Genomic DNA, 14815 nt, shown 5'->3' with positions numbered 1-14815 from the left:
AGACACAAAACCCCACATGGTATGTACTCTCTGATAAGTGGATACTATCCCAAATTATCACAATGCCCATGACACAACCCACAAACCAGATGGAGCTTAGGAGGAAGCAAGACCAGGGTGTGAGTTCTTCAGTCCTTCATGGAGAAGGGAACAGGATAATTGAGGGAGTGAAAAAAGGGTTATCTTGGAGGGAGATAGGAAGGGGAGGAAATAAATGGGTAGTATTAGGTACTGAAGGGGACAGGAGAGAGGTACAAAGGTCAGGATATTGAGTACAACATGTAGGTTTGGGGGATGAGGAACTGGGAATAGCCACTGGATAGTCCCAGATGCCAGGGAAGCAAGAGACTCCAGGATACCTAAGGGGTTGATTTTATCTGAAATGCACAGAGAAGGGGAGATAGACCCTGTAGAGACCACCTCCAGTTGATAGGCATGGTCTTCGGTTGAAGGATGGGGCCATCCACCTATCTCAAAGTTTTTAATCTAGAAATGTTCCTGTCCAAAGGAAAGACAGGGGCAAAAAATGGAGCAGAGACTGAAGGAAGAGCCATCTGGTACTGCCCTACCTCTGGATCCATCCTGTCTGCAGACACCAAACCCCAAGACTGTTATAGTTGCCAAGAGGTGTTGCTCACAGAAACCTGGTGTTCCCTTGGGAGGTTCTGCCAGCAACTGATGAATGCAGGTATGGATACTTAAAGTCAACCACCAGACTGAATTCAGGGACCCCAGTTGGGGACTTGTGGAAGATCTGGAGGAGGAGGGGGATTGCAACCCCATTGGAAGAACAATGTCAGCTGGCTGGACCACCCAGTGCTCCCATGGACCAGACCACCCACCAAGGAGTGTACAGGAAGGGATCTAAGCTTTCAGATACATATTTAGCAGAGGATAGCCTTGTCTGACATCAGTGGATGGGGAGGCCATTGGTCCTGTGGAGGTTTGATGTCATAGCACAGGAGGAAACTGGAGCAGTGGGGCAGCAGAAGGTAGGTGGATGAGCACCTTCACAGAGGCAAAGGGGAGGGGGAATGGAAGATGTGGGATGGGGAGTTGTGAAGAGGTAACCAAGAAGTTATTTGAGATGTAAATGAATGGAATGATTAATATTTAAAATACAATGTATGTGATTTTTTAGTGTTTGTGTGACAGTTGCTCCCCTCTTTGGGTAATGTTGCTTGCTTGGTATTCCCATTATGGTTTTACTGGTCATTTATTTTAAACCAGAAAGATACAGAGACTCAAAACTTTTCAAGTACTGAGAATAAATGACTACTTAATGCTTGTTCATAATTAAGACAATTATATGAAACCCCCAATTCAGGAAACATTTTGGAAGAGAAGATAGAAAGAATATATGAACTATATTATATATATGTATATATAATATATTATATACGGGGATGAAAGAAGTGTCATCATGTCTTCTGGACATGGCATGGACCCGTGTACTCACTGTAGTTGTGGTTTCTGCACATGTTCAAGCCACAACATCAACAAAATCAGTCCACATCCCAGCATTCAGAAGCAATAACTGGGCTTATTGTTTTACAAGAGAAATAGAATGTGAAGATGGCTTTGCCCAGGAAGTGGGAGAATTGGGGAAGATATAACCAATGCATACATGTCTAAAATTGTAAAAGAGTAAATAAAAGATAAGTCATTCAGACAGACAACAAATACTTTATTGAGAGCTATTCTGTGCTCACTACTTGATAGGTGTTAAATGAGAATTTCTGGAACCCCACAAGAAAGGACATAGAAGACACAAAAATGCTAATCCCTTGTGGCATTGAAACTGGATATGCTCTTTTCAAAACATGTGGAGCTTCATAGTTGCAAGGCACAGAAGACATTTGAGTTCATTTGAGTAAGTAACTTATGTTTCTCCTTGGTGCATGAAGCTCTTGGAGTTTGGTTCCACTTATCCATGTTTTGAGTTAAATATAAAGCTGCCGCCAACTAACGATACCTTAAATTTCCATAAGCTATATAATGATTCGAAGTAGTCTTGAAGCACTTACAATCCTCAAATGTTGCTCCATAATATATTTAAAAGCAAGAAAAATGTTAACCCTGAAAAACACAAAAAAGAATGACCTCAGTCAGAAACAGAATTGGTCTCTAAATTATCCAGTCTTATCTGTGGGGGCAACCATCTCACATGTACATGGATATCAATATAGAAACAGGCTATAAGCATAAACATTGAAATTCTAAACACAGTTGTCCTTTGTGATTCACTGGATTTAACTTGTTACTTGTGTGAGCATCTTTGGGGGAGGTGATTTACTAGAGCATGGGCTATTTATCAGGGGTACAGCACCAAAGAATATGACAAGTGACAAGGGTAGTGGTTAATTTTATCTGTCAGCAACACACAGTCTGGACTCACCAGGGAAGAGAGTCTCAGTTTGGGATTGTCAGACTAGACTGACCTAGAGATGTGCCTTGATTATACTGACTGATGTAGTGGCATGGTTGGCACCAATCCCTAGAAATGTGGTTCTAAACTGTTAAGAATGGATGCTGTGCGGAGCACTGCATACATGCTTGAATTAGTTGCTCCCCGCTGATGACTGTGAATGTAATGTGACCAAGTCTCTCGATATCTACTGCTGTGACTTCCCTGATAATGAATTGTTATCTGGAACTTTGATGTGAAATAAACTCTTTTTCTATAAAGTTGCTTTTGTCAAGGGATTGTCAAAGGAACTGAAACTAAGGTAGATCCATTTGACTAAGTATTTGGTATGCACTAAGTGAATAATGATGTTACAGCATAAAGTTATGTTAAGATAAAAACTGATACAAACTCATTGAATAAATTCAATAAATATTATTTATATATAATAATCCCAGAATATAGCTATATAAACATGTATGTTATTTGTTTTGTCTTTATTGGTATATTGAACAAAATAATGTGTTTCTCTTTAATGGTTTTATGCATATACATTATATACTTTGATCAATTCTTTCCATTCATCCTCTTTCTCCTCTCAAATGGTTATACTTCTACATGCATGTCACCTATGACCATGAATTCTACATATGACAGATGATATGAGATATTTGTACTTCTGTGTCTGGATTATTTCACTTAACAGAATGATTTCAAATTTTAACCATGTTTCTGAAATTTATTACATTTATTTTTATTTATGTTAGAATAAAACCCCATCTCTAATGGTTAATATTTACTGCCACCTTGAAAGATTCTGGAGTTACTTATAAGCCTCTGATCATGTCTAAGAGGGATCATGTACATTACATTAACTGAAATTTGAAGACCCACTCTTTGTGTTGTGATATCATTCCATGAGCTAGGAGACAAGATTAAATAAAAAGGAGAAAGTGATCCAAGCATCAACATTCATTTCCCTGCTTCCTGATTGTGGATGCCATGTGACCAACTGCCCCATGCTCCTGATGCTGATTTCTGAACTGTAATGAAATAAACTCTTCCTTCCTTATGTTGCTTTTGCTGGGTATTGGGTCCTGGTAACAAAACTGTAGCTATGACACCTTCTTAGCCTAATCCACCAACCTGTGACTTAACAACAAAGCTAGTCACAGAACTTGTGAATGTCAACTATCACATTCTTTGAATGAGTAATACCAGCTCTCTGACATCCTCATTGGTCACTGACTAGGATAAAAATTTTAGCATGTATATTCTCTTTGCATTGGTGGATGTCACCCTATTTGGGTTGCAGAGTTAATAAGTGGTAAATGTGGGGATCCTGGCCCCAATATCCCCATCCTACAATCCCCACAGTGAGCACACTTAGCAGCCAGCAGTACTGACACAAGGTATTCTTTGGTTTTATTGAGCAGATGTGGCCCTTCTAATCAGCACCAGTGGGAAATGTAAAGTCCCTTACCGTCTTAGAAGTGGAAGGCATAGATGACAGTAAAATCCCAGAAGTCTGGGAATGGGAGCTAAGATCAGTCTTCCTGGTGAGGAGTTTCCTATATTCATCTCGTACCTGGAGATGGAGACAAAAGAAAGCAAAGTTAACCAAGCTGGGAAATACCCAGTCACTAAGTTTGCTATACAATGTGAGGTTCTAAGTTTGGATCTCCAGCACCCACATTTTTATGAAATGCCCTAAACAAGACCTACATCAACCAACACAAAATGGAAACATCATAGAAAAGAAGTTAGAAAGAATGTAAGGACTGGACGAGATAAGGGGGGTACTGTGAAGTACCGTCTTCTGGGCATGACATGCCCATCACACTCATGAACTCATGGTAGCTAGTGGTACCTGCACAAGATCGTGCCAACCAAATTCTAGTATGTATTGAGTAGAAGACCTCTAGGTTCTACCCTTCCAGAGGATTTATTGGAAATTGATATTTTCTGACAGACAAAGAACCCGTCTTTTCTGGGGATATGCTCCAATGGATAGCTCTACACTCATGCAAATATGGAAAACACTAACTGGACTTAGTAGGATTTTTTAAGTCATGAAACATGACATTGGTTGGGGGTCATGTTAGAAGGTATGTGTGGAATCTGGTGAAGAGGAATGGCAGTAGGTATGATAATATTTCATTGTGTATGTGCGCTAAATTCTCAAGAATAAAGAAAATTTGGTGGTGGGTACCAGCATGACTCTACACCAGCATCCCAATTCTAAGGAGGTAGAGATCGAACACTTTCTGAGGCTGGCCAGTATAGACCAATTGATCCTTCAAACTCATTGAAAAACTCTGTCTCAAAAGACAGAATGGAAGAGCTAGGAAAAGACTTGGTGCCTTAAGAGTCTCCCCTATTTGTGCAAAGGACCCACAATTTCAGCTCTAGGGACTCTCTTCTGGCCTTTACATGCACTACACTCATGTGCATAGAAGTGATACATTATTGTCCAAATACCATCTGTCTTTAAAGACACTGAACTTTTTCTAGACATCGTTGCCAAGTTAATAATATACCTTGAAGTAATCTAAGATTATGTGTTCCACATTCTATCCTGTCATATGCTCAGCATGTCTAAGTCTAACATGTTTTTAAGAGAACAATGCAATCAACCTTACTATGCCTTCAATTATTCAGGTTATCAGTTTTTAAAATCTAAACCATTAAATTATATGACTTCCCATATCCCTGGCCCAGCAAAATGTATGTGGGATGTGTGAGGGAGTGCTCATTGCTGAGAGCAACAAACAAGTTGAAAGCAACCTGAAACAAAACAAATGTCTCATAAATGTGGAAAGCAGCATGTGGAAACAGGATGATAAGATCTGCAGCCGTTCAGGGTGCTCTTCTGGGTCGGCCATGGCCTGTAAAGTAATTTCTCCCACGGTAAAGCTTTGTCAAATTTTTCCAAAAATAACTCCTTGTCCCTTTTCTATGCTCTGTTTTCTGCGCTATTTAATAAACACAAGGTAAGCCCTTTATTAGACGGAGGATAGATAACACACAGATAGATAGATAGATAGATAGATAGATAGATAGATAGATAGATAGATAGATAGATAGATAGCACACAGGCAATTCAGAAAGATCTGACAAACACAACATGATGGCCAAATAGGCTACAGACCACAGACTATAGACACACAGAAGGCCCAGAAGGAGAAGCGAGGAATTCTCAGTTTCACTTTTTCCCTGTCAAACTGCTCCATGAAGAGATTACACACATGTGTACAACAATTTTATTTAAATAAAATACTAGAGATGTGTGGGGACATGATAGAGAAAGAGTTCCAAAATCTGTGTCTAGCCAAGAGCACAGGTGTGAATCCACACATATAACACATATCAAAAAAAACACATATACACACAAATACATACAACATACAAAGCACACACATATATCACAGTTCTAGGTGTGGGAGTAGGTCTGCTACAAACACATGCAGTAAGTGGTTCTATTCAGAGAATCAGATGCAAGTAGGCAACATACCTGGCGGTTGAGCAGACAGTGAATGAGGAAGATGAAGGCCCCCTGAAGGCTGTTGATAGTGGTGAACAGGTATGCCATTATGCTTGCCAAGGGACCAATCTGGAAAATGCCCAGCACCCAGGAGCAACCCAAGATGAAAATCTGGGCAATGGCCTTGAAGGTCAGCAACCTGGAAGATAATATTTACAAATTGAATTGTCTTGGGAGCTGGTATGGTCTCCATGAAGACATGGCACTGTCTAAAGATGATATCATATGGGTGATAAAAACAGTAAAAATTGCTGTCTCAACTCCTACAGGCAATTAAAATGCTATCCACAAATACACATGTATTCAAAGATGTGTGGATGTGTGTGTATTGAATAGATTTTTGGTTTAGCAATGAGTGGCTAAAAAGACCCACATACAGACACTTAGATCTCATGTGAATGGTAAATCCATGGTTATAAAACACTTATAGGTCCTTTCACTGAGACAAATTCACCATGTTAAGTACAAAAACTGTGATTCAGTGACTTTGAGTACACTCACATATTATGCAATCATCACTTAGTTCTTTTTATTATCTTAAAAATGAAATAGACACATACATGAAAAGAAATGGTTGCAGGTGAAGCAATCATTCTCTTTTTCCCTCCCAAAGGAAGACAATTAGCAATATTCATCAGAATTTGAAGGAATGGATTAATTATAGATAAATATAGGCTAGATCAGATTTGGTAAAAACCAGTTAATGGACATACTATAAAATAAAAACATAAATGTAGGTTAAAGAAAATGTAGCATGGCCATTCAGTGGAACATTACACTGTCACAATAAGGAATGAGGCAGTGGGACATTACACTGTCACAATAAGGAATGAGGCAGTGGGACATTACACTGTCACAATAAGGAGTGAGGCAGTGGTAGCTGAAAGACTATGCACAGATCCTATAAATTCACAATAAACAAAAATCTAGACAGAAGCAAGCTTCTGCATGGTTAAATTTATTTTGATATAAAAATAAACTAAGACAGGAAAAGAACGATAGAAACAGAACAAATTGTGATGCTATTTTTAAAATAATTAATAATAATATTCATTATTATTATAATATAATATTTATTCAATATTTATTATGATGATGGATATGGAGAATGAGGATGATTACAAGGAGGAGAAGATGAAAAAGAAGAGGGGAGGAGGAGGAAGAGGGGAGGAGGAGGAAGAGGAAGAAGAAGGAGGAGGAGGAAGAGGAAGAAGAGGAGGAAGAGGAGGAGGAAGAGGAAGAAGAAGGAGGAGGAGGGATAAGAGGAAGAGGAGGAGGAGGAGAAAAGAACTGAGTGACAAGCAGTGGTCCAGGCTTTGGGCCAGTTAGTGAATGATTTATTCAATCACTAATCCTCTGACATTTACGAGACGCTCACCCTCTCTGTGCATCGCACTGTCCCATGTGACTCCCAGCCAGAGAAAGAGACTCTGAAACAGACCATGTGGCACACTGAGTAACCCCAGCCCTGAAGAACTATGGATTCCAGACATGCTTGTCCCACAGAAGGACAGTCTGTCTCAAACTAGACAAGCGTTTAAAAATATTATGAGTCTTCTTATATGTTTTTGTGTTATATGTGTATATATGTGTGCATATGTGTATGGTGTGTGTGTACATGTGTGATGTCAATGTATTGTGCATGTGTCTCTGTGTGTATGCATGTACATCTGCATGTTTGCGAATAGATGCGTATTTATGATTTCATGTGTGGATGTGCATTGTATGTGAACATGTGAGTGGTTCAGTATGTATATAAGTGTACATGTGAATGTGTATGTGTATGTTGTGCTTGCATTTGTGTGTACATGGGCATATGGGGGTGGGCATGTGAATGTATTGTGTGCATGTGTGTGTGTGTGCATATATCCATATTGGTATGTGTGCATATGTTTATGTGCATGTGTAGGTATGTATGTGAGTTCATGTGTACATGTGCATCCATGTATGCTTATGTCCATGAGTATGTGTGTGCATATATGTTCCTGTTTCTGTGTGTTTATGTGTTTACACGTGTGTACATCCATGTTTTTATGTGTGCATGCATATGTACATATATTTATGTTTGTATAGTGCATTAGGCATGTGTGTCCATGTTTGTGTTGGGGTGCTCACACTAATACTGAATGTATCAACAGTTGTGATCCATGAAAGGCTCAGTGTTCCCAGAAATTATAGAAATGCTTTATTAGCTACATAAAGTAAACCATATTAATATCCCCTTTCTACAGATGAAGAAAGTGAACTTTGTAGACGTCCTATATAAGTAACATAATGCCATACAGGTCATAAAGGACATCAATGGAGTGGCAAGTTTTCTGTCTGGACTCTTTTATTCTATACAAACCTCATCATTTCTCTGCAATAAACATACAAAAAGTGACCAGACTTGCAGGAGGCTCAATGGGTGAAGTGCTAAGTGCACAAACATGAAGATCTGAGTTCTAGTTCTAACATGAACATCTGTAATTCCAGTGCCCCAGAGGTGAGATGAAAGGAAGAGACAGAATAGAGACCAACACCCAAGGTGTCTTCTGACCCATACATGTGCATCATGGCATGCATGCATCTGCACATGAACATGATAGAGAAAGCTGATTGATGAGGCTTTGTTAGAAGGAAGGGAATGAGTGAGTAAAGGTGAGAAAGACTGTACCTCGTATCCTTGAGCTTAGAGACTTCTGAGTTGACACTGCAGAGCTTCTGCCTCAGCACCCACAGTGTCCAGGCAAGGAGGGCAGAGTTGATCTGCGAAGATAACCAGAGGGTGTGTAGACAAGATACATAGACGGATTATGACCAGTTCATCTACATGTTGAAATATGGCTTCTAGTAACCCATTCTAGATGGAGGATGCCAGGTTGCAATTCTGGATTTGTTAGGTCTAAATAGCTTGGACTTGATACATAACTGACAGCTTCCAATTTAGGGTGGGCATCAGAAAGCCAGAATCATGACTGATGGATCCCATAGGACACCCCACATGTAGTTATCCAACCTGCTATTGTGTGCCACAGCGTCCATAGCCCATTTCTTAAGCCTTGAACCTCCCTGCCTGCTTCTGAGTCTATAGTGTGGGTGATGATAATGCATACCTCTGCTATTATACTGTAACTATCTTGGAACTAATTGTTCTTTGTTGTTCCCATGTAGATATTTTTATTTGCACCAGCTATTTCCTATCATTTCAGTTAGAACTGAAACCAATGTCGATGTCATATACTGTGACACAAAACAGATGGTTCCTTCTCTTGAATGGTGTTCCCTCAACCTTCTCAAAGTAGTGTGTGATGGTTGGTATTAACTGTCAACACCTAGGAGGCAAGCCTCCAGGAACACCAGTAAGGGACTGTCTAATTTAAAGTTAGTCTATGAGTATGCATGTTGGGGTTTATCTTGATTAGTGAGAAAACCTAGCCATTGTGGGTGGTACCATAGCCTAAGTAGAGACTTATGGATGTATGCGAATGGAGAGAGTGAGTTGAGCACAGTGCATAAATTCATTGCTCCTGACTATGAGTGTACTGTGATGGACTGCTTTGAATTCTTTTAGTCTTGACTTCTCACAGTGCTTGGATGTATCTTGGAACTGTGTGCCACATAAATTCTTTTGCCCTTAAGTTGGCTTGGTCAGGATTCTAGGGAGAGAGGGAGCTTAGAATATATTCATATTCATTTTCCCTTTCTTGTCCTTTTTCTAAACCCTCCAATATACCCCTCCTTGCTTTCTTTGAAATCCATGGCCTCTTTTTCCATTATTACATATACATATGTATATGTGTGTGTATTGTATACATATATATTTCTAAATAAAACCTGCTCATTGACATATTACTTGCATGTATGTTTTCAGAGATGACCATTTGGTATTGGATAACCAATTGATATGCTCTTTCTTGGGAACACAACTCCTATACTTAAGGCTCTGGGCACATTATGGAAGTGGGAACAAAAATATTCTAGGAGCCAGGCTATGAGGGATTTTGCTGTGAGATTATATTTCCTTACAATGTCAGGAGTTACACCCAGAATGTCTCAACATGACTGAAGAAACATTGGCTGGACAAAAACAATAGCAATGGACATGTCAAAGTAGATAAGGGAAAGACCATGAGGCTTCAACCCTACACAAAGAAAAACAGACAACCCAGGACTGCTATGAATGGGAGAAATTGGCAGTGCATTTTATCACAGCAACAGGGAAGGAAACAAAGAAAATAGGATTCATGTAAACCATGGACATAGGTTTTTCCATGTTGGTAATATTGACATCTGGGGTCATATAACCTTTAATGTGGGATGTACAAGGCTCCCTTCTTAGAGTTTGCCGAACAACTTCTTGGACACTGTGCATTAGATGCCAGTGTTATCCTCCTTCCTTGTTGTGGGAACAGAAAAAATACTTTCCCATCAGTCCCCTGAAAGGCAAAATTACCCCAGTGGAGAGCCTAAGGTATAAGGGGATTATTTTTCTTTACAACTAAATTTTTCAGGTGGAAAATTGTTTTGAAAATTTGGAAGTGGGTGAAATAAACATTTCAGCTTCCTCCATGCTGGTTAACATTCACAGTTCTAGGGCTGGAGAGATGGCTCAGCGGTTAAGAGCACCTGACTGCTCTTCCAGAGGTCATGAGTTCAATTCCCAGCAACCACATGGTGGCTCACAACCATCTGTAAAGAGATGTATCTGGTGTATCTGAAGACAGCTACAGTGTACTTATATATAATAAATAAATAAATCTTTAAAAAAAACATTCATAGTTCTAGAAGGCTCTTTGCTGGGCAGGAGAGTACAACTGTCAATAGTCTAACCTCTCTGTATCCTGTGCAAAATTAATAAAATACCAACCTGCCAGGCAAGATATGCCTACTGGTGCAATAGTGGCATGAATATTTTTGGAAGTAACCAACTACTTCCTGATTGGATTTGAATCCCACCACATAGAAAAATATGGAAAATACAAAAATATTTTAAATTTTTTTAAAGACAGAAACATTTCATTATTATTTTTATCTCCATCATTTCTCAAATCTATTATGTGTTGAGGAACAGTCAATGTCAGGCATTTTGCTAATTATCCTAATCACAATCTCTGTTTTCCAATACCACTCTCCATGACAGGGCTGGAATTATGAGGGAGAAGAAAATCCTTTGATATAGCCAAACAAGAAAGCATGCAGTCCCCTAAGAGGGACATTAGGCCATGTAACAGGGCTAGGTGGAAAAGTATAACACTTGTGGAACAATCTCTAAGCTAAAACAACCTGTCCTACAGTAAAGACTCTGGAAATAAATAGCTCACAAGTCTCAGGAATTTCCTTAAACTTACAGGATTACACCACCCCACCCTAGGTTATAGAAATCATAATGACTCTTGGGAAGGGAGATTCTCCAACTTGCTAAATGCCTGATCCATGGAAGAATGACTGGGTACTTTTCATGAATTGTACCCCAGCTTGGCATGTCCCCCAGTTGATTATTCCCAAAACATTTATGCCCCCAGATTTCTAATGAAGCAGCTGCTTTCAAGCAATTTATGCTCAGGGTTACCCCAACTCAGGCTCCTTTGTGTAATCCCAGTAAGTTCATTGGTCTGACAAACTGAACTGTGATAGAATCATGGCTCTGGTGCATCCTGGGTACCCTATCTGAGGTAAGTAAAAATGTGTTCACATTTCCCCAGGAAAGGCCATACTATCAGCAGCCACTCAGGTTTAAGAGATGAAAACCATTGTACTGGCTAGCAGTATGTCAACTTGAAACAGGCTAGAGTCATCTGAGAGAAGCAAGCCTCCTGAGAAAATGCCTACATAAGATCAAGCTGTAGGCAAGCCTTTAGGGCATTTTCTTAGTGATTGGTCAGCGAGGGGCTGGCCCATTGTGGGTAGGGCCACCCCTAGGCAGGTGATCCTGGGTGCCATAAGAAAGCAGACTGAATAAGTCCTGATGAGAAAACCAGAAAGTAACACTCCTCTATGGCCTCTCCATCAGCTCTTGCCTCCAGTTTCCTGTGCTGCTTGAATTCCTGCCTTCACTGGTTTTAATGATGAAACCCTATATGAAATTGTAAGTGAATAAACACCTAGGCTAAAAGCTTTGACTGGTGCCTGCTAGCTTATAACTCAGTTATCCCATTAAAGCTAGTCTAAGCTCTGCCACATGGCTGGTTACCTTTCCTGAGTTTCATGTGTCTGTCTCCTCAGAGTTCAGGGGAAATCTCTCCCCACATCTGACCCTATCCAGGAGTTCCTATCTCCCTACCAGACTCCAACCTAATATATTCTGACTCAGCAGTCAGCCATCACCTTTTTATTGACAGATGATGTTTCCATCCAGTGCATAAGAGATTCTTTCTACAGACAAACCTATTTCCCACTAAACTCAAAGCATGACCAAAAAGAGCTGTTGTCCCTTATACACATTTTGCAATTGAGCAACAATAAAGTTGACAGAGAAATCACATCCCAAATCAGTTACATCCTAACCCAGAAACCTCAAGAACCAAGAATCACAGGAAAGAGTTTTGAGATTAGCAAGCTTCACAGTGTGATGACACTTTCTAATTTGACCAAAGAAAGGTCACCAAATGTTCTTGAAGAGATGTTTTCCCTACCGTGATGATCATGCAGACTGGCCCCAAGAAACTCCAAATGAATCCTGTCTCCGTATTCAGCCAGCAGCTGTAAAGGAAAATACAAGAGGCAAGGGCATTGTCTCAGTACATGCCCTGGCAATTGTGCATCCTCGATGCTGCAGACTGATATCCATTCAAAATGCTGATTATGGGGAAGGTGGGTGGGTGCCAGTGTGATGTGAGCCAAAATGGACCCTGGACAAATACTCATGAGACCTTTGCCTGGAATGGAGTCCAGGATAATGATCAGTTCATAGCCTTCGTAGAACTTTCTACATCCACGTAATCCTCCACTAGTACACTATGTCATTCAAACCTCAACACCAACAGTCCCTCTATTAAGAAGTCATTATTCATCATCCTTGACTACGGAATATACTCAGGGTCTTACAATATTTTTACTCCCTCTTACTCAGTATTTCCTGAGCCTTAGGTGAAGAGGGATAGCTCTATCAGTTGGAGCAGGGCCTCACAATTCTGTAGTTTGATTGTAGGGGTTTTTTTGTAGTCTCTGCTGTAAAGAGGTTTCCTTGAAGAGTGAAGACTACATTTATTTTTGGAGATAAGAACAAATATTTAGAATATGGTTAAAAATTATGCTAATTTAGTAAAAGTACGGGTTGTCAGACCTCCTCCAACATCTGTGACTTCACTAGCCCTGTAGTTGGTTAGGCTTCTATTAGTAGGAATGATTTACCTTTTGCTGAGCTGGTCTTTATTTTACTTTTTATTGATTCCTTGTGAATTTCAGATCATGTACCACAATCACCTTCATCTCCTCATCTTTCTATATTCATCCTCCACCTTTACAACTTCCCCCCAAAAAAAACCAAACATGCAAAAATAATTATGTATTATATATATTATATATAATTTTTAAAAAACCTTATCAAGGAAGCTGCTACAGTGTGTCACACAGTATAACCTTTTGCCCAAACAGCCTTTTGTGCAAATATTCATTGCAGCAAGTCACTGGTCTGGTTTGAGGCCTCTGGCTTCTGTTACACTATCAACACAGGATCATGACTGGACTCCTCTTAGATATCTTAAAGTTACCCTGTGTTTTGGAGATCATGTAGCTTTGGTTCTGGAGGACCAGCCCCTTCATGCACTCCAGCATTTCATAAATAGGACAGATATTGGGCCTGGACAACTCAAAGCCCTAGATCTGGGCCTGGGTGGTAGCTGAGTGGGTGGCTTTCCCATGCTCACACCACTTAGGCAGTATTCCAGCACTGCCCAAGGGAAGTGTGGTGCCAGCTTACCAGAGTACATCAGCTGGCAAGGGGCAGAGCCAGCTCTCCTGCTCGTTTTTTTTTTTTTTTGAGTTTTATATTTTTTTTTACATTTTATTTTTTTTTTTATTAACTTGAGTATTTCTTATATACATTTCGAGTGTTATTCCCTTTCCCGGTATCCGGGCAAACATCCCCCTCCCCCCTCCCCTTCCTTATGGGTGTTCCCCTCCCAACCCTCCCCCCATTGCCGCCCTCCCCCCACCAGTCTAGTTCACTGGGGGTTCAGTCTTAGCAGGACCCGTCAGAGCTGGATCTCCTTTGCCCACACCACCAGGCCCAGCTCTATTGTCCTACCCAGAGATGGTGCAGAGCCCTCACTGAGTAGGTCTTAAGTCAAATTAGAGAGCTGTTGGTTACCACCCAGGCACGCACACCAGTGCTACACCTGTAGGGTTATCAAGCCACGAGTCATTGTTGTGGTTCAGAGGCTTCATGTGAGGGAAATCTACAAGACTTCATCCCTACACAAAGAAATATTGGTAAAACTAGAGAATTCTGATAGCAGGAGAAATAGTCTTCCCTGGGGAAGAGCATACCAATGCTCATCCAATACTAAATGATCAGTTATGAAAGCATATGCACAAGTAGCATTATACAGACTGAGCAGATTTTATTTATGCATTTAGAAAAACAGTCAAATAGTCAAATGAGCTCAACTATATCATCTTTTCCTGGAATAGTACACTCAGACAGTTATATGTTTTCTATGTAGTAAACAATTTGGTAGTCCTGATAACTATATAACTATAGAGACATACTCCTCACCAGGGCAGAGCAAGAGTTGAGCATTGCTAGAGTATTGTAAAATACTGTTAAACCAGTATTTCATGCTAATGATAAACCGCAATGTCAAGGACACATTTCCATATTTTTTTAAATAAGATAATAATGCTGAGATCCAGGGAGGGTTGACTAATTGACAGCTGTTAGA

General features: G+C 40.1%; 1 protein-coding gene across 3 annotated transcripts in view; it reads right to left on the bottom strand.

The window, feature by feature from the left end:
- Window positions 1-1666: 1666 nt before the first annotated feature.
- The window catches only part of Adgre1 (adhesion G protein-coupled receptor E1), a 155562-nt gene continuing 142413 nt past the window's right edge, over window positions 1667-14815 (bottom strand). For 2 of the 3 annotated variants that reach the window (XM_006244280.5, XM_039083467.2), the window contains exons 17-21: window positions 12566-12632; window positions 8608-8699; window positions 5922-6090; window positions 3891-3995; window positions 1671-2079 (exon numbers count right to left, since the gene is read on the bottom strand). In XM_006244280.5, coding sequence (XP_006244342.1) covers window positions 2074-2079; window positions 3891-3995; window positions 5922-6090; window positions 8608-8699; window positions 12566-12632 — 439 coding nt within the window. In that variant the 3' untranslated portion in view covers window positions 1671-2073. Of the gene's footprint in view, window positions 2080-3890; window positions 3996-5921; window positions 6091-8607; window positions 8700-12565; window positions 12633-14815 lie in introns of all 3 variants that reach the window. The other variant, NM_001007557.2, reaches the window with a different exon arrangement.

This window comes from Rattus norvegicus, chromosome 9, assembly GCF_036323735.1.
Source record: "Rattus norvegicus strain BN/NHsdMcwi chromosome 9, GRCr8, whole genome shotgun sequence".
Classification (NCBI taxonomy): Eukaryota; Metazoa; Chordata; class Mammalia; order Rodentia; family Muridae; genus Rattus; species Rattus norvegicus.
The sequence above is the reverse complement of the archived record's forward strand: the minus strand, read 5'-3'. Positions and strand labels throughout refer to the sequence as shown.